Below are 23,939 nucleotides of genomic sequence, written 5' to 3'. Positions count from 1 at the left end.
TAGTTAGCTTCAATAGACTTTTCTTTCATTTGAATTTAATTAAATTCATCAAATGTCTTTTGGGTGCAGCCACTGTCTCACTTTCTCCCTGTTCAGTTTGGAAAAATCTCGACATGTTAGAAAGGAAAACCTTTTTGCAGCAACCGTGAGTAGCACAGCATGCGAGAAAGAGCCACACCTTAAGGCTGTACCTATCCAGAAGGCTGTGGGGAGGAATCTTAGAGGCAAGGATCCAGCACTTTTGTGACATTTTCTAGGTCACAAGTTCACACATCAGCTAAGGAGATTTTTAATTAAACCCCAGAATTTATATTTTGAAATCCTACTCTCTATACCAGAACTCTTTTTTAAGAAATTCAAATGCATCCATTTTTGGAGAAAGGATAATGGTACGAATCCTGAGATTGAAGAGAACTACCTAGGCTTTTCTGCGGCCCAGGATACTGTTTTGAATGAAAGGGACGAAGTGTCTTGGGTTGCATCTCCTGGGAACAGACCTTAAGAGGGGGAGTTTCGGGCAGATGATCTGTTAGGGAGTGCCCTCCAGAGATAGGTGTGCATACACCTAGGGGAGGTAGGAAAGGTAAGATTGTACAGAGAGAAGATGCCCCCAAATGTGTTTGCAACGGACGCTTCAGCACGTCCTGCGGGAAATGCCGCAGGTGGAAGGATCCGTCTCTCTGGTGCCAGGGGAGACAACGAGAGGCCTTTTGTGTCATTGTATCAGCTGGTTGTTTGGATGTTCGCTGAGGGAGGGTACAACCTTGGCAAGGTAATTGTCCGCCCCGTGGTAATTCCCAGTGTGCTGGCAACAGCCAGTATTGTCTACAGTCAGCGTGCAATGGCCTAGAAAAGCATTCCATATCCATGACACCAGCTGTATTCCTCCTTATCACCTGAGAGATACACTCTTGCTTTTTGCCTGCAGTCTGTTGGTGTCCTTGTCTCCTGTGCTATTAGGTTTTGACGACCCTGTACGTAGTGTCAGGAGAGTTCCAGGAGCATGTTCACAATTCTGTACATTTGGCTTTCTGGGCAAAGAGCACTGGCAATCAAAGTACGATTGGATGGTAACCCTAAAGACAGAGACTTCTAGAGAGATCCAGAGATTTATATTTCTGGAGCTATTGGTTTACAGTCCAGGGTGGTGAAGTAGAGACCGTTTCGTCCTCTCTGCAGAGAACGTTTGGATTTGTTTATAAGTGATCTCTCTCCCTCTCTCTGTCTTTGTCTCTCTCTCTCTCCCCTTCTCTTTCTCCCTCCCTCTCTCCCTCTCGCTCTTTCTGTTTCACTTCCTCTCTCTCCCTGGTGAAGAGGAGGGGCAAATGTGTCAACAGCAGTTCCTGTATGAACTCCAAGCTTCATAATTTCGAGGTTTCCCTCCTGTGTTGCAAGCCTCACTACATGATTCTCCAGCATTGTTTTGTTTTTAGATTCCACATAAAAGTAAAGTCATATAATATTTGTCTTGCTCGGACTTATTTCACTCAACATAATACCATCTAGTTCCATCCATGTTATCACAAATGGCAAGATTTTGTTCTTTTTATGACCAAGTAATATTCCATTGTATATATTTACTACATATTCTTTATTCGTCTCTTGCTGGACATTTATGTTGTTTTCATATCTCGGCTATTGTAAGTAGTGCTACGATAAACATAGGGGCGCATTGGTCTTTTCAAATTAGTGTTTTCGGTTTGGGGGGATAAATTCTTAAAAGGGGAATTGCTGGATCGTATGGTTGAAAGTGGAGAGAAATGGTTGGGGCTCAATTGTTAGGAAGCTAGTACGATACAGTCCGGACGAGGAGGAACGGAACAAAGCCCACAAGTCTCAAAACGTGAGGTCTAATGTCTGGCACCCACTTTTTTTGCAACCTTGGACAAGTCATTTAACCTCACTGGGCTTCTGCATCCCAATCTACAGCGAATCTATGAGGTTCCTTCCAAATCTAAATTCTAACAATTCAGAACGACCTAAACTAAGATAATTTCATGAGCATAGAGAAGGCAAGATCAATGGAAATAGAAGCACATGGGAAGGGGATAGGAGGGCAATTAGCATTTGTTTTAGATATGTTGATTTCAAAATATTAATGAGACAGATTGGATGTTTCCAGGAGACCGGCTGAAAAAAAAGAGCCCCCAGAAGCAGGAAGAGGGGCCCTGGCCGGAGTTCAAGTTCAGAAGCTATTTTCAGAGGCAGGAGAGAGAGTAGAGGAAATTGTTCAGGACAGACTGGAAAGGAGGGCAGTGAATCCATCATGGCTGTGATGGTGGCACTGAAAGGAAACCCAGGGAACCAGGCTCCGGGCAAGGTGTGACCATAGAGGCAGAAAGTCATGGAGGCCAGGGAGGAAAGGCTGTAAGGAGAAAAGCCTGTCAGATCAAGGGTTAAGGCTTTAGAGAGCTACCTGACCTAAAAAAGCACCCAGAAAGGCAATACTGATACACATCAGAGGTTTCAAAGGGAGAGGATGGTACAGAAAGGGAAGCCGCAACACCCAGTGCTCATCCCAACAGGTACCCTCCTCATCTGACAATAAATTTCATATTAAAAAAAATAATAAAAGCTTTAAAAAAAGAGGGGAAAGAAAGGTAAGCTACAAATGCAAAATGTGTTCAGAGGCATTTAGAGACAAACCGACTTGGTAAACCTCCAGAACCGGGTGGGTGTCTTTCTCCCAGCATGCTCCTCTTGCCACTTGCATTAAAATCACCTGCGGGGCGCCTGGGTGGCTCAGTCGGTTAAGCCTCCGACTTCAGCTCAGGTCACGATCTCACGGTCAGTGAGTTCGAGCCCCGCGTCGGGCTCTGGGCTGATGATGGCCCAGAGCCTGGAGGCTGCTTCCGATTCTGTGTCTCCCTCTCTCTCTGACCCTCCCCCGTTCATGCTCTGTCTCTCTCTGTCGCAAAAATAAATAAACGTTAAAAAAAAAAATCAAAAAAAAAAAAATCACCTGCAGTGGTTGTTTAAAATGCAGGTTTCCTGCTCTCCTGGCAGAACCATTGGATCATAATCTCTGGGAGACGATGCTCTGGGTATCTTCATTTTAGATGCTAGCGTCCCTCCTTTATTCTTCTGTAGGTAGCCCGGGGGGTTTCGACATGCTTTTGAAATGATTGGAGGGAGTCAGTAGAAGGAGATGAAATAAAGAGATGGGACAACTGAAGGAGTAATCTCCAAAAGGCAAAATGGGACGGAGAGTGCCAGGAGAAGGGTCAGCCTAAAAGAAAGACTGCGCTTGTCTGCAACGATATCTTCCTCACTGTGGCAGAGACTCCTGCCCGCTGAGCAGTCAGCAAGGTCTTCGTGAAAAGCTCTGTCTTGTGCCTCCGCTCTTGGTAATGATGCCTTGCCATCTACAGTGCCGGCCTTGATGTAGCAGAAGCGGAGGTGTCCGCAGAAGGCAGAGCCCCCGATGAGTTTCCCAACCTTCCCAGCAGCAGTGGGGAGAGCACGGACAGCTGGTCCCAGCTCACCAACGAGGAGGACAATCCACATGATACCAGTAGCTTTCTTCAGCTCAGCGAGCGATCCATGAGGTACCTGCTCTTGACTTGACTTCCCAGGGAAACAGGTCTCAACACAGATACTAGAAATGCTTCCTAAATGGTTCTCTGCAAAGGGTCCCTAACAGGACAAGAGAGAAAGCTCCCCGCTAGATCAAGGTGCCTGCCTGTCATGTTTTGGGCCAAGAGGTTTCTTAATATCCAGTTGTGCCTTTAATTACCTTGGCCAAGGTTAAGAGTCAGCTGTGTTTCTTTCTCTGCCAAGTCCCAGCTAGTGCAGTCAATGATAACGACTGAGAATTTTTAAATAAGGGCTGCTGTTACACCTGGTGTGTTTGATACTTTCTCTCTGGTTCATTTGTATTTCAGATGCAACCCAGACTGGGTTTACATGAGGCAAGTGTTTCCACATTGTGTTGTGTTGTTTGGCCTAATTGTTTCTCTGCCTTTCTCTCCCCTGACCTCTGTATTGTTGTTCTGGGAAAGCAAGAGAGGAGTTAATGAAAGATCAGATTTGGAAAGACCCAAGCCCATCAAGAGACATAAACCGAACACTATCCCTCCGTGAGGTAGAAACGGAAAGAATCTCCACATTTCTGCCCTAAGTCTTATTTGATACTGGCCCAGTTCCACAGACTTTCCAGAAAGGCCAACGGGCAAATGGGACTCAGATGCATCTGGGTGTAATGGTTCCTTGGCAGCCTTATTTCTGGAAGTTCGGTCTGCTTAGACCCAGGAAATCTTAACATTGTCACACACTTTGTCTAAAATCCCCCCAAACTGGTGGGAAATATTACAATATAGAGATAGAGAGGAAAGAGAATTTCAACGTCTGGTCTTAGCAGAAGTTTACGGGTTAATTACCTTGAGCGACGTGTTTGAGTCATCAGATTTCCGTCAGTGAATATATCTGATGCCCTACACGAAACCCAAAGCCGGAATTTGAAGCTGGAGGAGTCTAGTGTGTTAGTCACGGTCCTCCCGAGGGAAGACTGCCCCATTATATGACACACCAGCACTCACCCTTTGAAAAGCTGACTTGGAAGAGATGTCACTGGGAAATAGTGGGAGTATGAGGAAACTCGGTGAGCTTGCTAAAATTGGATGCATTCCATTTTGCAAGTACAGATACAGCCTAAAAAAAATTGGCTCAAGTCAACTGTGTTTCAGCAAATAAATTCCAAGCTAGTAACTAGACCATATGTTGATTGTGTAACCCATGAAAATGATACATCAGCCCTCCTACTCCTCCATACATAAGGTATCAGGTATTGCTTCCCAACGATTTTACAACAAGGGAGCTGATTAAACTTTGGCATTGCCCAATTTCCTATTTGTAAGTTCTGCAGTGCCATAGTTAAACAATGATCCAGGCGCATATTCTGTGGAACGCCCCTCAGAAAAATCCCGTGACAGGCAAAGGGAGAACGCGTGTCCCCTGGTTTCTGTCAGAAGTCAACAAGCAGGCAGATGAACATTCTGGTAGCTTCCCCAGCCAGCATTCTCAGAAGTATCTTGGTCTCCATGGGAACACCGAGGAGTCTCTTGCTGCCAGATAAACATCCTCACTACACCTAGAATGAGGAAAATAAAAGTCATGCAGATTGTCACCCACTAGGTGTAGCCCATCAGGCATGACACCACTACAGAAATTCGAAGATGACGATGACGATGACGATGATGATGATTGGCTTGGGCCAAAAATGTCTTTTGTGCCGGTTCCCCCTAATCTGTCCAGAAAAAAGTCTTAATGTAGGGGTCCCCCAACAATATTCTCCCGGGGACCAAAGAAGGACCTCTTAGAAAAAAATGGCAGAACGTCAGTGTCGGCGGTGTGGCCAGGTGGTGGAGACAGGCATTAATATGTAAACTTTTGCTTTGTCAGCAATGGCAACAGTAGTGCCACTAGCAGTCTTGGCACTGTGGACCTGGACATTTATCAGGAAAGCATGCCATCTTCTCCCATGATTAAGTAAGTAGCCACCGAGATGCAGTGATTGTGAGACCGCTACCCTAACTCCATCTGGCAATCCATTTTGGTCATTGAGATCGTGCCCAACCACTGAATCATCATGTCCACGCTGCTGTGGTTCCATGTCACTGGAGCAAGAACTAGGGCCTAGAATAGTCCTACCCTACCACCACTGGTAGGACCACCACGGGTCCTACCCTACCCTACCACTGTCTTCTGGATTTCAAATCTGCCCCCTCTGATACAATCATTTCACAAAAAGCTTATCCGTACAATCAGAAAGAGATGTCATTTTACTTCATTGGACACAGAGAAGCAGAAATCCTTTTAGATCATACCATGCCAACCAACAGAGACTATTGTTCAATAGAATGTAATGTGAATGGCTTTTCCTTTACTCGTAGAAACCTGGGATAATCACTACTAAATGGGTCGAATACCAAGCGGTGCTACAATGGAGACAGGTCATTGCCGTGCAGTGACTCTGCTCCCCACGACCTTGAGACCCTTCTAAAAGGTCTAAAAGACCAAGGGAAAATAGCACTTAGAGAAGCACATGTGTAACGTAAATTACAGTGCCGAAAAGGAGGACAATGCGAGGTCAGGACCGCATCCAGAATTTGTGATTATTCTGGAAAAGTAAATGAATTGAAATCTATTTTTGACCATTATGACTTAGCTTACTATTTGCAGTTTTCTGAAATCTGAGAAAAATAAAAATGAACTACAAGACTAACAGTGCTCCCTGATCTCCTTTCTCAGTTGCTCTCTATAGCTAAATCATTTTCGCTTCACTATGTAATCAGGTGTCTGGCCTGTGGGAGTATGGTTCAGCGATTGACGGTCGCCGTGCACCCTTTGTTCCATAGAGCCATTAGTCGCAAGTAGAGATGAACATACACGTTAGCTTGGGTTTGCTTTGTTTTTTTAAGGTAGGACCCAAATAAAAACAAACAAACAAAAAATTACTTTGGGGTAAATTTATTTTTTGTCTTTCAGGAAGCATTTGTTTAGCTACCCTTTTCCATCTTTCCCTAGGGTTTGAGCCTAGGACCCCGCAGATTATATGCTCTCAGGGAAAACCAAAATAACCACCACCCATATCCGTGTCTGGCCGCTCCACGATAGCAGAAACTGTCTTATCATATTTCACTTAGATCACTTGCAGAGACGTAGAAGAGAATCTAGACCCTTGGGAAATTGGCCGTGCTTCTAGAAGTAATTCTGTAAGCATGGCAGAACACCCAAACTTTCTCTCAACATCAGGAATACAGTGGGATTTACAGCCAGCAAATCTTAGCAGGAATAGAAAATATAAGAGAGAATACTGTCTCATAAAAACACACATTTTTAGGAGCTGCTATAGTCTAATTGCTAGACTGTACAAAAATATAAGACAACCACAGTCTTTGCAAGATGGCCACCTCCTTTCAACTGTTGAGCTATATGCTCTCATTTTGGAAGCACTTACTGAATCCTACCATTATATCAAGGCTTCCTAACAAGCACTCGCTGTATGAAAACACCTCAAACATTGACCATGACTTTAATGAAATACTTTGGTTTTATCTCTAGTTCTTTATCACCTCCAGCCTCCTTCATCCTTCTGCTAGAAAGAAAAAGAAAATTTTCAATTTTAATTGAGATATTTCATTGTACAACTCAATTTCTGCAGCCCATTGGTTGTTTTATCCCTTATTTCAGACTAAAATGCAGATTTGTTGCCATCATAGTTTAGGGAAAAAATCATCGTATCAGGATGGATGATATAGGGACCTTTAAATAACAAGTCAAATACAGAAGAAAGATACATCCCCAAATCAGATCTAGTAGCCTACAAGATATTTCCTTGACTGTTCAAACTGATGAAGGTTTGTGGAAGGGAAGTTGAGGAGAATAGATGGATGCATTTCTTCCGGTCTCCCCCACCAATTATCCCCACTAAAACTAGACATTTAATCTGGCCTCTTTTTTAGGGCCAGGGTATTGATTGCAGACCCAATAATCCTACATAAGAGCCACATTGATATTTCCCCAGTATTACTCCACTCTACGAAAACAATGGATCTAGAACGAATTTCAGAAGCTTGTAGATCGATACGACCCATTGCCTCATCATCCATTTGCAGCTTACCCTTTCTAAACATTACCAACCATATACTGTTGTTTTCTCCCAAAGTGAATTAGTAGAAGAAAAGGAGACTCTTAAAGGACAGTCAGAAAACGTAGAGGGTAAGCCACATTCCCATAATTTTGACACACAATTTGCCTGTGATCTCCCCATGGAAAACATCGTAAGACTGAGGTTTTGTCTGTGTTCAGAAGGTGCCTCTGGAGTGCAGGTGGGAGCGGCCAGCCCCCAGGGGAGCCTGCTGGTGATCAACTTTGACCTGGAGCCAGAGTGCCCTGACGCTGAGCTTCGAGCCACTCTGCAGTGGATAGCAGCCTCTGAACTTGGGATCCCCACCATCTACTTTAAGAAATCTCAGGAAAACAGAATCGAAAAGGTACCATGTCGTGTGTTTGGATGTGAAAAAAGCTTCGTGGTTTTGTCACTGCTGGAAACTCAGTAACTTCCCAGTCAACTCACTTACATTTTGAATGATTTGCTCTTGACTTTTCACCTTAAAATTGTGGCTAGAACTTTGAAAGCTTCCACCTGCATAAAATCACAATAACTGTTTCTTTGACCCTCAGTTTGTCTCGGCTCGTTGGTGGCAGCGAGAAAGTGAATTGAGGAGCTGGGAACTCTTCCAGACTCTGGCTTTTTGATTATTCCTTGGTTTGTTTGCTCTGTTTTGATGGTTCCTTGCTCTGGAACCAACCTCCTCATAACACTCATTTAAATCAAGGGTAGAAGGGAAAGACCTGATATTTATAAGAAACTAAAGTGAGGCCACATTGATATTTAAAACAGACTGTGGCATGATGTCAAGAAGAAGCATGTTTAAGTCCCTACTGAACAGGTTTGCATTAGACAGCCTTTCTCATGATCATTCTCCACCTACCAGCAGTATAAAGTCAGGGAATAGATCCTTTGCCAACCTCAACATTAATAGCAACTGTCACTCTAACTCCCTATCTTTGAGACTGCCCACTAACTGCTGTAGAATCCCAATGATTAAGACTGACGCACAAATTCATCTGCCAATGTCTTCAAGCTCGATTTGCCCGCGATTTAAAAGTACGCCCCTTCTGCAAATGTTCACATTAAGAATAATGTTGCTCTATTCGTTTTCTAGTGCTGTGTCATCAACTGCCACACATTTACTAGCTTAGAACAATGATTCCCAGCCCTGTTGCCGGAAGTTTGGGTAAATTCTACTCGGCTCTGTGCTTAGGGACTTGCAAGGCAGAAAGCAAGATGGCAGCCTGATTGAGCGCTTGCCTGAACACTGTGGGGAAAAACAAGCTTCCAAGGGTTTTCAGGTTGTTGTCCTAATTCAGGCCCTCGTGGCCGTGGGACTGACACCCTGTTTCTTTGCGGGACCACCTCTAGAAGCTGTGGCATTCCTTGTCATGTGGACCCCTTCATGTTCTCATACAGTCAGTCCCTTACTTCTGCCACCAGAGAAAACTCTCTGCTTTGAAAGGGCTTGTGCAAGTAGGTTAGGTTCACCCGATAGTCTCCCTTTTGATTAACTCAAAACTAACTAAAGAATCTCTTTTGCCATGTACAATAACATAATAAGGGCGTAATTATCTCATCCTACGTACTGAGGATTAGGGCAGAAATCTTGGGAGCCGTTTTACGATCCTGCTTATCACTGCCACGGTGCATTTTTGAATGTCTTATTGTCCCAAAGTACCTCCACGTATTCATTAAACTTGTTTCTCAACAAGCCTGGGAGAAGAGCCAAATGGCTATTACTGTCGCTTTTTAATGGACAAGTCAGGATTCAGAGAGGCTGGCCCATGAAAAAGGATGGTAAAGGTGACTCAGCCTAGTCCTGGAAACCTCTCAATAGTGTGTCTCTCTCAAGCTCAATGATCTTGGAGTTACAATCTGGATTTTCTCTTTAATGTGCAATTGCATTTTAATTCTCACTGTCAAAATCTAGCAGCTTGAAATGAAAGATCCTTGATCATCTTGCCCATGTACATGGTAATAAGAACAGCTTCCCCATTTCTGTATCACCAGCCAGTGGGACTGGCCACTGGAAAAACTGCAGAGACCTAATTTATACTGGCCCCTCCCACATCAGCCTCTCTCTCCAGCCAGTAATTTATATTTTTCTTCATGCCCAGGACTTTCGACCATTCCGTGCCATCTGAATTTTGTCATACCTCTGTTGGCAAGGTGATGAGTAGTTCACTACTTAATAGGGTCTCCTTCCATCTTACCTTTCAGCCGGCCCAGTGCAAAGAGTGGAGCAAAAGAACCCCCCACATTGGACCCCTCCCTCTTTCTGTACACCATCCCAAAGACTCCCTGCCATGGGGAGGGGAACAAGAACTTCCTCAGGCGAATGATGTCCTCAAATTCCTGGAAAAATGAAGGACTGGCTGGTTTCCAACTTCCATCTCCAGAGCATTGCTAGGTCCATTTTCAGATGATCTGTTAAGGAAGTGGCTTTTTATCCAATCCACCATTTTGAAGAAATAACACAGGACTCTGTGCGAATACGTGCCTCATAAATCCCCATTAGGTGAAAGGACCAGGGGTGTATCACTAACTTGATTAGTAACTTGATTATGTAAATCAGGCCCTGACTTGACATTTCTTTATCCTCACCAGTTTTCAATCCTCAGAGGGGATGCCTGTCTTTGGTCATAGCTGTTTTTCTGAGAAAATAATCACTCCACGAGTGGTATCAAGAAAAACATGAAGTAATGTTTTACCCACGCAATTTAGCATCAGATCAAGGAGCTTATTTCTAAGGATTGTAATTTTAGGGACGAAATATTCTCATTTTTTTCAGAGTCAGTTAAGGTTCTCTGCAGAGTGGCTTCTCCATAAATGGGCACTGTTTGTTGTTTGAGACCAAACTGGTTAAATAAAGCAAACCCTTACACAAAATTTTTATATCCTTGCTTTTATCAGTGCTGCACTTGAACACTCAAGTGCTGATTCTGACTGTTTTTTTCATTGGTGAAGTAGCTATTTTCCAGGAGTGCGGAAGAGAGATTGTGGCCTCCCATGGGGCCGTGTCACACAAGGGTAGCACTGCTCCTCCTCAGCTCGGAAAGGGTTAAAGAAACATCTCTGTTAAGTTCAGAAATGTCATTTTTCCCACCATCGCTGGAGTGTTAGATATCATTCACAGATCTACCCTTCAAGCCACCATTTGTGTGAATTCTGATTTTTTTTTTAAAAAATGAATTTAGTTTCCAATTTTCCCACTTGTGTGTTTCCCACTCAGTGCCCCAGCCTGAAGCTAAAGGGCATAAACTAAAGGGGAGACGATATCATGAGTGAATACCGAAGCAGCTCATGTTTCCCACCATTGACCTTGGAATCAAAGGGCACTTAAAGTCAGCTTATAATGAATTTCAGCCTCGTTTCAACTCAAAAGGCAAATGGCAAACATTTTTGGTGGCCAGTGTAGTGCCACTCCTTTCTGAAAAGTGACACTTTCATTTCAAGCTTTCTCTTTCATGGCATTTTCTCTACGCATTAAAATATTACGTTCACTTGAAAGTTGTGCACTCAGAACATTCATCAACTGTTTATTGAGCATGTACAACATACCAGGCACTGTTCTTGGCTCTGGGAATATAAGGAACAAAGGACACAAAATTCCCTACCCTCATGGAATCTCCATTCTAGTTCAGGAGGGACCCAGAGTAGGGTGAGTGTCAACCAGAGGAGACTCAGGTTATAAAGAGAAATCTATGAGCCAAGTGCACAGAATTATCTGGGATACTTGCTTACAATTCGTCTTCTTAGGTCTTTTCTTAGCCCTGATCGCTTTCAGTGGGGCCCAGAAGTATACATTTTTAACAATTTCCCTCAAGTGAAGCCGTTTTGATGAGTACCAAAGTTCGAGACCCCCTCCCATAAGAAATAGCCCGAAAGAGTGACAGAATTTGAGTTGGACTTTAACTATCTTAAATTCCAGGGCAAATTTGCTGAGAATCTTAATGCCTAAAGATCTAAAACACTTTGTAAATGTAATTCACAATGACTGACATCAGTTAAATTTCATCTACTTAATTTAAGATGTAAAAAAATCATGACAGCAATTGTTTTTTTTTAACAAATGACATAAACTGGCCAATTATTTTTCCTTCTGGATCCAAAATATCATTGCTCTCTAGCTCCTTTTCTAAATCCAACGAGCTCCTGTGAGCTAGAGTGGCCTGATGCCTGGCTTCACTGTAAATCAGTGCCTTTCTAATATTTACGCATTTGAGAATTACTTCTTTTTCTTGGAGATGATAAAAAAAAAAAAAAAACAGAGGAAAAAGGTATATGCACGCCTTCCTAAGAAAGTGAGGGTCATAAGTGAAGTGACCTTGCCCCTAGTTACTCATTCCATTCTACTTGCAAAATGGTAGAAGGGCAGTAAGAAAAAGGAAGGAAAAATAGGGAAGATTTATATACTGTTTTAGTCAGCTCAGACTACCTGAACAAAATGCCATAGACTGAGTGGCTTAAACCAAAAATGTATTGCTCACAGTTCTGGAGGCTGGGAATTGCAACATCAAGGTACCAGCAGATTCCATTCCTGGTGACAGCCCTCTCCCTTCCTATGTTCTCATATGGTAGAGAACGAGCTCTGGTGTCTCTCTTCCCTTTCTTATAGGAGAATAAATCTTACCATAGGAGTCCTGTCCTCATGACCTCATCTAAACCTAATTGTCACCCAAAGGCCCTGCCTCCCAATACCATCACTTTTGGGTTTGGGACTTCAATATATGAATTTGGTGGAGAATGCCAACATTAATGCATAATAGATACTAAGTTTCTTCACTTATAAACATAAGAAATTGGCTTGAACTGAATACTTTCGTCATGGTTCTCTAACTTAGTGTGCACTAGAATTACCTGGGGAGATTTATAGACCCAGATGCTCTGGCCAATTAAATCAGAATCTCCTGTTGGGATGAAGCTCAGACACTGGAGTTTTCTAAAGGTCCCTGGTGGTTCTAGGCCACAGACAAGGCTGATAATCACGACTCTACAGGCCGTAATTGCAGGAGTGGTTATAGAAACGAACTCACTTGTACTTCATAAAATGGAATTCTGCCTTGGAGCAAGAGAAGGTAGTTGCTTTCAGAAATCTAAGTTGACTGTTTTTTTTTTTTAAATCTCACAGTTCACAACAACTCCCATAGACTCTACCATATAATTTTGTAAACCATTGATCTAATTTAGCAAGTGCCCCTGAGAATATGAAAGCCCTCTACGTAATACCCCTCTTCAAGTGAGTCTGTCAATGACACCATCACAGGATATAAGCCATTTTAGTTTCCTAAGACAAAATATTTGCTCAAGGAAATGCCCACTGTGATATGTAGGAAGGGAACCTGATTGTTATGGACTGTGAAGTGGCAGGAAGTGAAAATGTTTGATTTTTGTTTTTCACTGCACTGGAATGAAAAACTCAGCTCCCGGACACCCTAAAGCTGATTCTAAAATTACCAAAGCAATAACATGGACAGGAACAATGAAAGATCTAGGGCCAACTGCTAACCTGAATGTGGACTTAGTGTTTATTTATTTTTGAGAGAGACAGAGTGCGAGCCAGGGAGGGGCAGAGAGAGAGGGAGACACAGAATCCGAAGCAGGCTCCAGGCTCCGAGCTGTCAACACAGAGCCTGATGCGGGGCTCGAACTCACGGACTGTGGGATCATGACCTGAGCTGAAGTCAGACACCCAACCGACTGAGCCACCCAGGCGCCCCCTGAACGTGGTTTTAAAAGGCTATAGCAACAAACTGGGAATGTCCTTTTCTGGCCTCTTCACAATCTTAGCTGCATTTTTATTTAGAAATTCCTTTTAGTGAAGGAAAAAAAGAGTGTAGACCTTCTTGTTCATCAGCCCCACAGATGTTTCAAGGTCTTGATGTCTGAGGTTAAGTCATCACAGCCTCAAGAATAGTCTATATTTAGTCGTGCCAGACCATTTTTAAAGCTGATTTATTGAGATATCAGATTGTATTTAGAAACCATGAAACAGATTCTAGCCTGTGACTACTCCACAAACTACTGGCAGAGTGGCTAGCTGGTGGGGCTTCGGTCAGCATCATCCTGTGCTCATCACCACAGTGGCAGATCCTACTTCAGCAAGTCCTAAATAGATGGAAAGAATCTAGTAATTGGGCTTCCAGAAAGGTCTGGGGCCAACAGCCTCCTGGGAAGGGCTTAGCAAATATTGGCATCTGCTCCAGAGCTTTGATTGTCTCTTAGAGCAATGACTCAGAGATAAAAGTTGGGAATGAAATGGTAGCCCAGTGAGCCAGAGTCTACAGGAAGCAAAAAAAGGAACTGAGGCTAATTTTATATTTCTGTGTATTTCATGTTGGCTGCGTCTTTATAAGACATGTTAAGGGAGAGGCGACACCCTCAAGGGATGGGTCTAGCCTAAGGCCATTGGTGACCCCTCAATGGAAATCTTGAAAAGAAGTCACCAACCTACGAGCCTCTCTCAGTGAGATCTCAGAAACTTGATGTTCAAGCCTTCTCTACTGGTAACTCCTACTTTCTAGACTTCCAGTAAGAGCTGGGAAAGTAAGCGCTGGAAAAGTCTGATTAATCAAATCGTGCAAAGACATCCTAGCCTTTCTCCCCTTTTCTCTGATGCCCCAATCTTTCCTTTTCCTTTTACAATGGAAAACCAATGTCTCTTGAAATGTGATGCTGGGGGAGAGGACTATTCAAGACAGAGTGGGGAGCCAATAAGTGACTGTACCCAAAAGGTCAGCACTTGATTTACTTGGCCTAAATGTATACCTCCAATGAAAGATTATTTGTAAGACAGATAGAAGGTCCTGGGAGCTATGCTATACAGTCCTGTCACAGAGAGTCCAGCTCAGACCTGGGGAAACTCTTGAAATATCCAAAAGATGGACTCTTGAAAGAAGAATCCCATTTATTTTCCCCCAATCAATGGAAGGCAGCCGCTGTGAAGAAGAAAAATCCAGTTCACTTGAAAAAACTCTCTAACAATCGGAATTGTCTAAAAAGAAAATAGACTGTCCTGCAAAATTGTCCCTTGTCACAAGAGATTAAAAAAAAATAGCCCGGAGAGCTGCTGGCTTTGGAAAAAGGGTTGAATGAGATAACTTTGAGGCTCATCTGTGATACATGAGTCCTAATTCTGTGCTTTATTTTAGTTTCTAGATGTCGTGCGGCTGGTTCAGCAGAAGTCTTGGAAAGTGGGAGACATCTTTCACGCGGTTGTTCAGTACTGCAAAATGCATGAGGAGCAGAAGGAGGGGACCCCGAGTCTCTTTGACTGGCTCTTGGGACTGGGATAGGGCAGCAATGCCCTTAGAATATTCCTTCCCTTTTTCCCAGCTTAGATTACAGTGGTTTGCTCGAAATGCTCTAAACCTCCTCAAAACATCCCATCACATTAGCAGAGCTATACAAAATCTGCTGTTCAAGTCTGCTGCAGATCGAATAAATCTGAGGAAAAGCAAAACATAGATCGGTACAAATCAAGGCAACCTGTGAGCAGGTCCAAAAAAAAGCTTGTATTAGAACCACTGGAAAAGCAGAAATTTTAACGGGCCCCGAACGAAAAGCTTTGAACTCGGCCCAAACTCCAGGAAAGCTGTACTTAAATATTTTTAATGATATAAAATGACATGTAATGTCTCCAATTATGTGAATCAACTGGAAACAAAGTCACTAGTCAAAATAATGTTGTAAACTATGATGTAACTTTTATTTCACTTTTGTGAGCTGATTAAGGGGCTCTCAGCCCAGGTACACACTTAAGATATGGGTGAGAAATTTCCAGAATTTTGATATAAAAGATCTTCACTTTCAGACCATTATCAGTGGATATTAAGAGAAATGCAGGAGTCCTAGCAATGTCCTCTGCCCAGGTGATTTCATTTATTCATAGCAGCTCACTGGTAAGTATCTCCTATCCCCCCAATAGTGTCTGCATTCTCAACTAACCAGAAAACTATTGGCGTTCAGTTGAGAGAGAGAAAGACTGAAAATTGTCTCGTTTCCGTCTCTATATTACTTGGGTAACATGATCACAGAATTCTTACCATAAGGGAAAACTTTACTATCAAAAACAAAAGTCTTTTGAGATAAAATCTCCTTGTGTATTCAATTATATAAAATATAAGCATTCCTTTTATTTTTATTGTAAATTATGAAGAGATGATTACCTTAAATAATATATGAGTTAACTTAGAGGTTCATACAGCATGAGAGGATTGTCGTCTTAAGTTGTATCTTGACACTTGAGCTCAGTGGTTTCATCATAAATCCACTGATACTGGTATGGCCGACCTGCTCCCAGGATGATATGGTGACGGGCGCAGGATTTGGCCTAACCCGTTAGGACCGTAGACTCTTCCTGACTCAAACACATTGGCATTTAATTTGGAAAAAAGAAAACCTTACCCGTTGAAGTTTTTCAGTAACAGAGCTTTACTCTTTTGAAAAATCGACGTATCTAACTTCTCCTTGATAAATCTTCTTCCCCTTCAACTAACTGAGGTACGCCGGCTTTTATTTTCTTGACCGGAGAAGGCGTTTATCAAAGATTTCCTTAAACATCTTGCTTTTACTCTATTTTGAAAATTTGTGACGTGATTTTAAATGTGAACAAGGCCCCAGGCCGTCGGCGCTGGACTTATATGTCATCCACAGCTTGAAATGTCAAGAAAGCCTCCTTGGGAGCCATACCTCCCTCTTCACACATCACGGAATCCTCCCCAGAATTCATTAGGCACTTGTTACATCAATAGTCCCGATTTAAGATATGTGTTCAACTCGTCACATTAACAAAATGTCAAATTGTAAAATGTATCCATTATCTCAGACCGAAAGCTCTTTGCGCTACTGAACGGAAAAGGATATATTTATTTTTTAAACCATCCCAGAATATTGTGCGTAGACTTTTTTGTGCCGGAATGAATGTTTACTTATCCTACAAAGCACAAATACGGGATTGTTACCATGTGATAAAGTTATACATGTTGTACCTAATGTTGCAAACGAATCAATAAATTTTTGTTGCCGAATGGTTGACCATTTTTTTTTTTTGGTCCAAAAATCGTTCAGTGCCTCCTAGAAAAAATGGCCCCAGTGTGATTGGATGAAGGTAGATTATCCTTTGGACAAGCTTTCCTGTTCCATTTTCAAACTTTTGAATAAGAAAATGTCCTTTGACTAAATTTGTTAGCATCAGCGATTATCACATAAATCAGCATTTCTCCACCTTTGCACTATTGACATTTGGGGCTGAATACTTCTTTGTTGCAGGGGGCTGTGCTACGCGGTATAGGATGCCTGGCCGATAGCCAGTAGATGCCAGTGGACACTTCTTCCCGTCATGACGACCAAAGATGTCTCCCAACATTGCCCGATGTCCCCTGGGTGGTGACATCACCACTAGTTGGGAGCCAGCGATATAAACGGTGTACTGAAGGGGCGGCGTCTGAGGCTCTAGGAGGTGTCAGGGTGGAGGAAGGGGAGGCTGTAACCTCTAGTCCAGGGAATCCCAGCAGGAACTCGAACACCAGGCACCCCCTCCCACTTTCCCAAGGTCCAGGGGCTGCGGCCTTTCCAGGAAGCCTGACGGGTAGCAGAAAGAAGCCCAGGGCAAACAAGGCGTGGGGGTAAACTGACCTAGACTCCAGCAAACTAGAGGTAAACTTATCAGGCTTAGAGGTAAATGGATCGGTGCCCTTTGCATTCAGGAAACGCATGCTTAGGATTGGTGCAAATAAGGCCCGGAGACTTCCGAGCACTTTATATCATAATAAGAAGGCATAAGCGTGCTCACATAAAGAATTGGCCAGTCAGCCGGAGGGTAATGTCGGATAAAAACCAACCCTGGGCGGTGGCCCAGGAGAGATTTTATTTGCAAGGATTACAGTAAGAAGGAGAGCGGGGTTGTTGCAACCCCAGGGGGACAGCGGTCATGGTAACAGTGAGAGTGTTCCAGCCGTGAGACCTGCCAGGTGTCTCAACGTGAAGCAAAAAGGGGTTGTCTTTTATAGTGAGAATAAGCGAGAAAGGGGCCAGGTGTGGAGGGTGGGATGGACGAGCCCACCCAGCAGACATGGTGTGATGGGACAGTAGGGGACAGCCCGTTGTGTCCTGAGCTCAGCCTGACCTCAGGAGGGGCTTCTTGGGAAGGGGTACAAGCAGTTCTTGTCATCACTCATGAGGCAAAGAATGGGCATTTGAAGGTTCCTTGTCTGAGGTACAGAAGGGAGCCTCCAGGAGTGGAAGGCTCAGAGCTTAGCTCCTGGGAACCAGCCACAGGCATGACCTGAAAACAGGCCTCTTTTAGGAATCTGCAAGGGTTTGAGCGACCCGGGCCTCCTGACACCCTTTCCTGTACAAGCAAGTACCACCCCCTGCTTCTAGCACAGTAGGTCGAATACCTGTATTTCCGTGAGGCCATCTGGGGCGTGGGACCACCTCTGACTCATCCATGGGCTCCTCCCCAGTCCCTCCCACCAGGCCTTGTCCCCTGGGAAAGCTAATGGGCCATGGATAACTTCCGTTTCCAACTAATGATGTTCAACCACTAATTCTAGAAACACAGTTCTACCGTAATGTTCTTTGCTTACCAGAGAATGCCACCAGGTATATTAAGCTTCTTGAGATTTTTTATGGAATTGCTTTTGGACTTAAGCCTTAAGCAAGTAAAACTTTCTATTTAAAAAAAAAACAAACAAAAAAACCTGCCTTTTATTTTAGCTGCGTAAGAACATTGGATCACAGACCTGAGAATGTTCTTGTGGTATTGGGATGAATTTAAGTGATTTCCAGGACATATCAGCACGACTTGGAAGCCAGTCGAGTATAGACAGGTTTGAATGCAGTGGACAGGGGAAAAAGTCTGAGCCTCCCTCGCATCAGCAAAATTGTACCCTAAAAAAGCCAACAAAATCGGGGCTCCTGGGTGGCTCAGTTGGTTAGGCTCAGGTCATGATCTCGCGGTCCGTGAGTTCGAGCCCTGCGTCGGGCTCTGTGCTGACAGCTCAGAGCCTGGAGCCTGTTTCAGATTCTGTGTCTCCCTCTTTCTGACCCTCCCCTGTTCATGCTCTGTCTCTCCCTATCTCAAAAATAAATAAAACATTAAAAAAAATTTTTTTAAAAAAAGCCAACAAAATGTAATCTGCTGGTATTGCTGCAAGAATCCTTTGACCATCTAAATTTTCCGTTTCCTGACATAGTCCCCTTCATAATGCCCCCCCGCCGCCGCCCTGTTAAAGCCTCATATCCAATTTCACGAGCTTCTTTTCAGTTATCGCATCTCCTTCCTATTCCCTTCTGTCCTTCAGAAATGGCCTTTCATTAAATTCTTATCAACAGTTATTTATTTGCCTTTGGAAGATTCTCACTGCTTTGACGAACTCTGTCCCGTTGAACTGCTTTACTGTCTGCTGTCCCTATTTCCAGCCCAGAATGTGACAGGGACTCCAGATTCTACCAGGACGCTCTAAGCACTGCAGAGCGCAGGTGTAAAGATTGTTTCCTGGCAGATTGTGGGGTCCCTGGGCTGAACACCTGGCCCAAGTCATTTTTTTTTAATTTTTATTATTGAAGTGTAGTTGACATGCAAGGGTATATTCGTTTCAGAAGCACAACATAGTGATTCGACAATTCTGTGTATTACTCAGTGACCTCATCTGCCATTTATTTATTTATTTATTTATTTATTTACCTGCCACTTATTATTATTATTGTAATAATACAATATTATTACAGTATTATTGACTATTCCTTATGCTGTAATTCTCATGCCTATGACTACCCTCCACCCCGCCAACCTCCTCTCTGGCAATCACCAGTTCAGTCTCTGTATTTATGAGCCTGTCTCTGCTTGTTTGTTTTGTTTTGTTTGGTTACATCCCGTATAAAAGTGAAGTCAGTGTTTGTCTTTTTCAGTTTGACTTATTTCACTTAGGATAATACCCTCTTGCCCATGCGTGCTGTCACAAAGGGCAAGGTCTCATTCTTTTTAATGGCTGAGTAATAGCCCATCATATATATATATATATATATATATATACCACAATTTCTTTATCCATTCATCTGTCAGTGGACACAGGTTGCTCCCATATCTTGGCTATGATAAATAATACTACCGCGATCAACATAGACTTACGTGCGTCTTTTAGAATTAATGGTTTCATTGTGTGTGTGTGTAAATGCCCAATAGTGGAACTGCTGTATCACATGGCCTTCCTCGTATTAGTTTTTTGAGGACTGTCCATACTGTTTTGCACAGTGGCTGCACCAAGTTGCATTCCCACCAACGGTGCGTGAGGTTGCCCTTTTCACCACATCCTCGCCCACACTTGTTATCGCCTCTTTTTGTTTTAATACCAGTCTGGCCCAAATCTTCATAAACACAAAACACATCCCTCTTTCGACACATCAAAAATGACAGCATGAGACACAGATCAGGTAGGAGCAAGAGTTTTGTTTCTTACGGAGGAAAGCGGGATGAATCGCCACGTGTTGAAACAGAACGAAGGGGGATAAAACCACGAAAGCCTCTAGTTTTGAGCTCGCTGGATTCTTCTTCGTGGCTACGTGTGCCGCTGGGGAAGGTTGCTCTACCTGCTATTTCAAGCACCAAGACAAGTGTTACAAGTCTAGCGACATATTTAGTGATAAAGGCAGTAAGGCCACATGTCGACCATTTATAAAATCCTTAGAAATGTCTAATAAAGCCTTACTAAATTAGATCAGTCATTTCCTTCTGCCTTCATTTGACATCAGGATCTTCTCTTAAAACCTAAGTGCAAGTATATATAAAAAAAGCTGTCATTTGCAGCCCCAGCTGCGTGTGCCCTCCAGCATATGACTAAGTGTTTTCTGAAACATTTGGTTTTGCTTTGCTTTTTAATGCAGCAGATAAAGTATGCAGATAATATGATACAGGAAATCTCTTCCAACTGCAACATTCTACAAATGGCTGTTTGGCAGAGAGAAAGGAAAGTGTGGTAGTCTCCTGAGGAACAAAGCGGTTGTTCTATGGAATTCGGTGTCTTGGGGAGATAAAGACTATTAGACGTCAAGCAGCAGGTTGCTTCTTTGTTTCCTGATTGCTTGGGGCAAGAGGCAGAGAAATCAGGTGGTGAACAATTTTGGTTAAAGAAATGAGGGAGGGGCACCTGGGTGGCTCGGTCGGTTGAGCGCCTGACTCTAGATTTCGGCTCGGGTCGTGATCTCACGGTTCTTGAGATCGAGCCCTGCATTGGGCACTGTGCTGACAGTGTGGAGCCTGCTTGGCATGCTCTCTCTGCCTCTCTCTTCCCTTGCCCTGCTCATACATGCTTGCACTCTCGTTTTCTCTCTCTCTCTCTCTCTCAAAATAAATAAACAGGTTTTAAAATATTAAACCAAAAAAAGAGATGAGGAAAAGTCTGAGAGTATTCAGAGGGACAAAGAAAGATGTAGTTATGGTTCTGAACATTTTTGTGGTATAGGCTCTTTTGAAAATCGAAGGAAAACTCCGCCTGTGTAAAATTCAGGGATTGCCTATACAGTTTCAGGGGGATTATGCATGCCATTTTCATAATCCTGCTCTAGACTCTACATCTCTAGAAAGTAGAACCCTTGGCTTGTTCACTTGGTATCACCTCGGAATCCTCCCTCTGATGCCTGATCTAATTTAGTACCGAACGGATCTTCATTGCATGTTTGTTTAAAGGACGATCCCCTTCTAGGAGCTCATGTATTTGTGAAGAAATCATGTCCAAGGGGCAGATTCTAATTAAAAAGAATGCTATTTTAAAGGCACTCTTTGTGTAGAATATGTCCTAATCAAGGAAGGAAAGGGGGAGGGAGGAAGAAGAAAGGAAAAGAAAGAAGGAAAGAAAGAGAAAGAGAGAAGGGAGGGAGGAGAAGGGGAAAGAAAAAAAGAAAGAGAGAAAAAGAAAGAGAAAAGAAAAAAGAAAAGAAAAAGAAGAGAGAAGGGAGGGAGGAAGGAAGAAAGGAACAGAGAAGGAAAGAAAGAAATAGGGAAAGGAGGGAAGGGGAAAAGAAGCCTATGTAACTCTTCAAGAAATATATTACTTTTTAAGTCAGAAAATTCTAACTCTGGCAGAGTTTATAAAATATATACAACATATGTCATGGTTAATATACGACAAGACACATGTCCACACTGGCTGCTTTAAGCTTCGGTCAAAGTCTGGGACCCCATTAATGACTTCTAAGGAGAACTAATTCCTTCTCACCTCCAGGGGCTGAAGTTCTGATGTCCACCCCCCAAACCACACACATCTGTTTTTCCTTCATCAGTATTTGCTAAAAACAGAGATAACCGCTCTAACTACCTGCCACTCAAAGCAGATTAAGCGGATTACTTTTAATTAAAAATACACCCAGAACGGGAACATATTCAGCCACAAAAAAGAAGGAAACCCTTCCATTTGCAACAATATGGTAGAAACTCGAGGGCTTTGTGAGACAGAGAAACGCAAACACTGTACGGTCTCATGTGTATGTGGAATCTTAAAAACAAAAACAAACAAAAAAAAAACACAAAAAAGGCTGATAGTAAAAAAAGAGAGAGATCAGATTTGTGGTTGCCAGAGGCGAGGGCTGGAAGGGAGGGAAATCGGAGGCAGGGGGTCAAAAGATCCCAACTTCCAGTTGTCAGAGAAACAAGTAGTAGGGACGTAACGCACAACGCACAACACGATAAACACAGCTAATGCTGTTGTGGGACCTCCAGGACAGTTCCAGAGGAAGTAGATCCCAAGAGCTCACATCACAAGAAAAACACCTTTTTTTTTCTTTTTTCTTTTCCATCTATCTGATGGCGATTAACTAAGCTTATATGGTAATCATTTCACAATATATGTAAGCTGAATCATTAGGCTCTACACTTTAAACTTATACAGTGCTGTAGGCCAACTATCGCTTACTAAAACCAGCGGAGGGGGCTCTTGAAATCAATAACAATGGTTAAGATTGTTCATTTCATGGTATTTCTTTTTGCCGTAAAAAAGCCATTCAAAAATGCACCAGATACAACAAAGCTGCCATATACACCCCTGAAGAAATAGGAAGCTGTAAGCTTATGCCCTTAACGACCTGTTACTGCCTGGCTAAGCATTTCTTGACAGTCTAGTAACCAATTTTCAGAAACGAGAGCCACGAAAAGGAATTCAGTACGATGCCTGGCATTACGATAGGCGTTCATATTTAGCCTTTTCCAGTTCCTGAACATCTATTCGGCACCAGACATGACAAGCACTGTGTCCGATGACCCAAGAAAATGCAACAGAGAAGAGACAATGTGCTTGGCATTTTAGGATTTCCATTCTAGCGAGGGATACAGATGAGGAGCCAAAGCAAAAGTACAATATGGGGAATAAGTTTAATCGAGCATATAGCAATAATGAACTGTGCTGGAAATAAAGTAATTAAAAAGCAGGGTGAGGGTGAAAGAGGGCTGGGCAGTGTTCGTTTGGCTCATGTCTAACCCCAGTGGTTCCAAGTTCCTCTCTAGGTAAATCTGAAATTTTTGAAGAAGTCAAAAATTGGCACGTGAAATGGCCCTGACCACTTGTTAGCCAGTATAAACACGTGATTTGGGGTTCTAAGTAAGAAGGCACTGGCGATGTCATCTAGGTTCTGGACTTCAGCAACTGAGACAGCTTGAACTGGCTTGTTACCATGGCAGCATTGCCACATTGCCTCTAGTGGGTGATGGCTGGAGCAAGAGTTGAAGAGTTAACCAAAGAGGCTGTGCAAGGAGCCAACCCATCCCTGTTCTCTGGCAGTTTTTCCTCTCACCTCCGTGTCTCTTGAGCTGTATATTTTTCCACCCTCAACTGAGATCCCCAAACATTCCCTCAGGACATTTTCTAAGCTGCCTTCAACTCTTGATGTCCCTGCATGTGGCGTTTTCTTGCCCCGCATGAGCACACGGGTTGGTGATACGTAAGCACACTCTTTCCTGGGGCACGGAGCCCTGTCTTTCAGAATGTCAAGGGCAATATTGTCATCATCAGAGCTCTTCTGATTGATGAATAAATAACCTACAAAATTAAATGAGTTTATTCCTGGAAGAAAATGAATTTTCCCAACTCGGCATGGAGGTTTTGGCAAACCCTTGAGCTGGAGGATAGTGACATCTGCTAATGAGCGTCTGACACAAGTCCAAGCATAGCCAACTTCCAATGATCCTGAAAATAGAGGACAGCCTTGTCCAGAGTCTCCCTGGTGTTAATTAGCCAACATTTTACTAATGATTTCTCCCTCGTGTTCCTTGTTCAAGTCCTTGTAATCCATTTGAATGGGAAAAAGTTATGGACCCAATTTTGTAGGTAAG

The 23,939-nt window shown here is 43.1% G+C and overlaps 2 protein-coding genes across 5 annotated transcripts in view; one reads left to right on the top strand and one right to left on the bottom strand.

The window, feature by feature from the left end:
- LOC102966740 (SPHK1 interactor, AKAP domain containing) overlaps window positions 1-16,639 on the top strand; it is a 160,401-nt gene extending 143,762 nt beyond the window's left edge. The window contains exons 8-12 of the mRNA XM_042995545.1: window positions 3,372-3,548; window positions 5,401-5,487; window positions 7,667-7,719; window positions 7,810-7,994; window positions 14,770-16,639. Coding sequence (XP_042851479.1) covers window positions 3,372-3,548; window positions 5,401-5,487; window positions 7,667-7,719; window positions 7,810-7,994; window positions 14,770-14,913 — 646 coding nt within the window. The 3' untranslated portion in view covers window positions 14,914-16,639. The remainder of the gene's footprint in view (window positions 1-3,371; window positions 3,549-5,400; window positions 5,488-7,666; window positions 7,720-7,809; window positions 7,995-14,769) is intronic.
- A 3,427-nt stretch (window positions 16,640-20,066) lies between these two features.
- The window catches only part of DAW1 (dynein assembly factor with WD repeats 1), an 80,176-nt gene continuing 76,303 nt past the window's right edge, over window positions 20,067-23,939 (bottom strand). For all 4 annotated transcript variants that reach the window (XM_042995543.1, XM_042995544.1, XM_042995539.1 and 1 more), the window contains exon 13: window positions 20,067-20,212. In XM_042995543.1, coding sequence (XP_042851477.1) covers window positions 20,076-20,212 — 137 coding nt within the window. In that variant the 3' untranslated portion in view covers window positions 20,067-20,075. The remainder of the gene's footprint in view (window positions 20,213-23,939) is intronic.

Source organism: Panthera tigris, chromosome C1 (assembly GCF_018350195.1).
Source record: "Panthera tigris isolate Pti1 chromosome C1, P.tigris_Pti1_mat1.1, whole genome shotgun sequence".
Lineage (NCBI taxonomy): Eukaryota > Metazoa > Chordata > Mammalia > Carnivora > Felidae > Panthera > Panthera tigris.
Note: the sequence above shows the minus strand (reverse complement) of the source record. Positions and strands in the feature narration are given on the sequence as shown.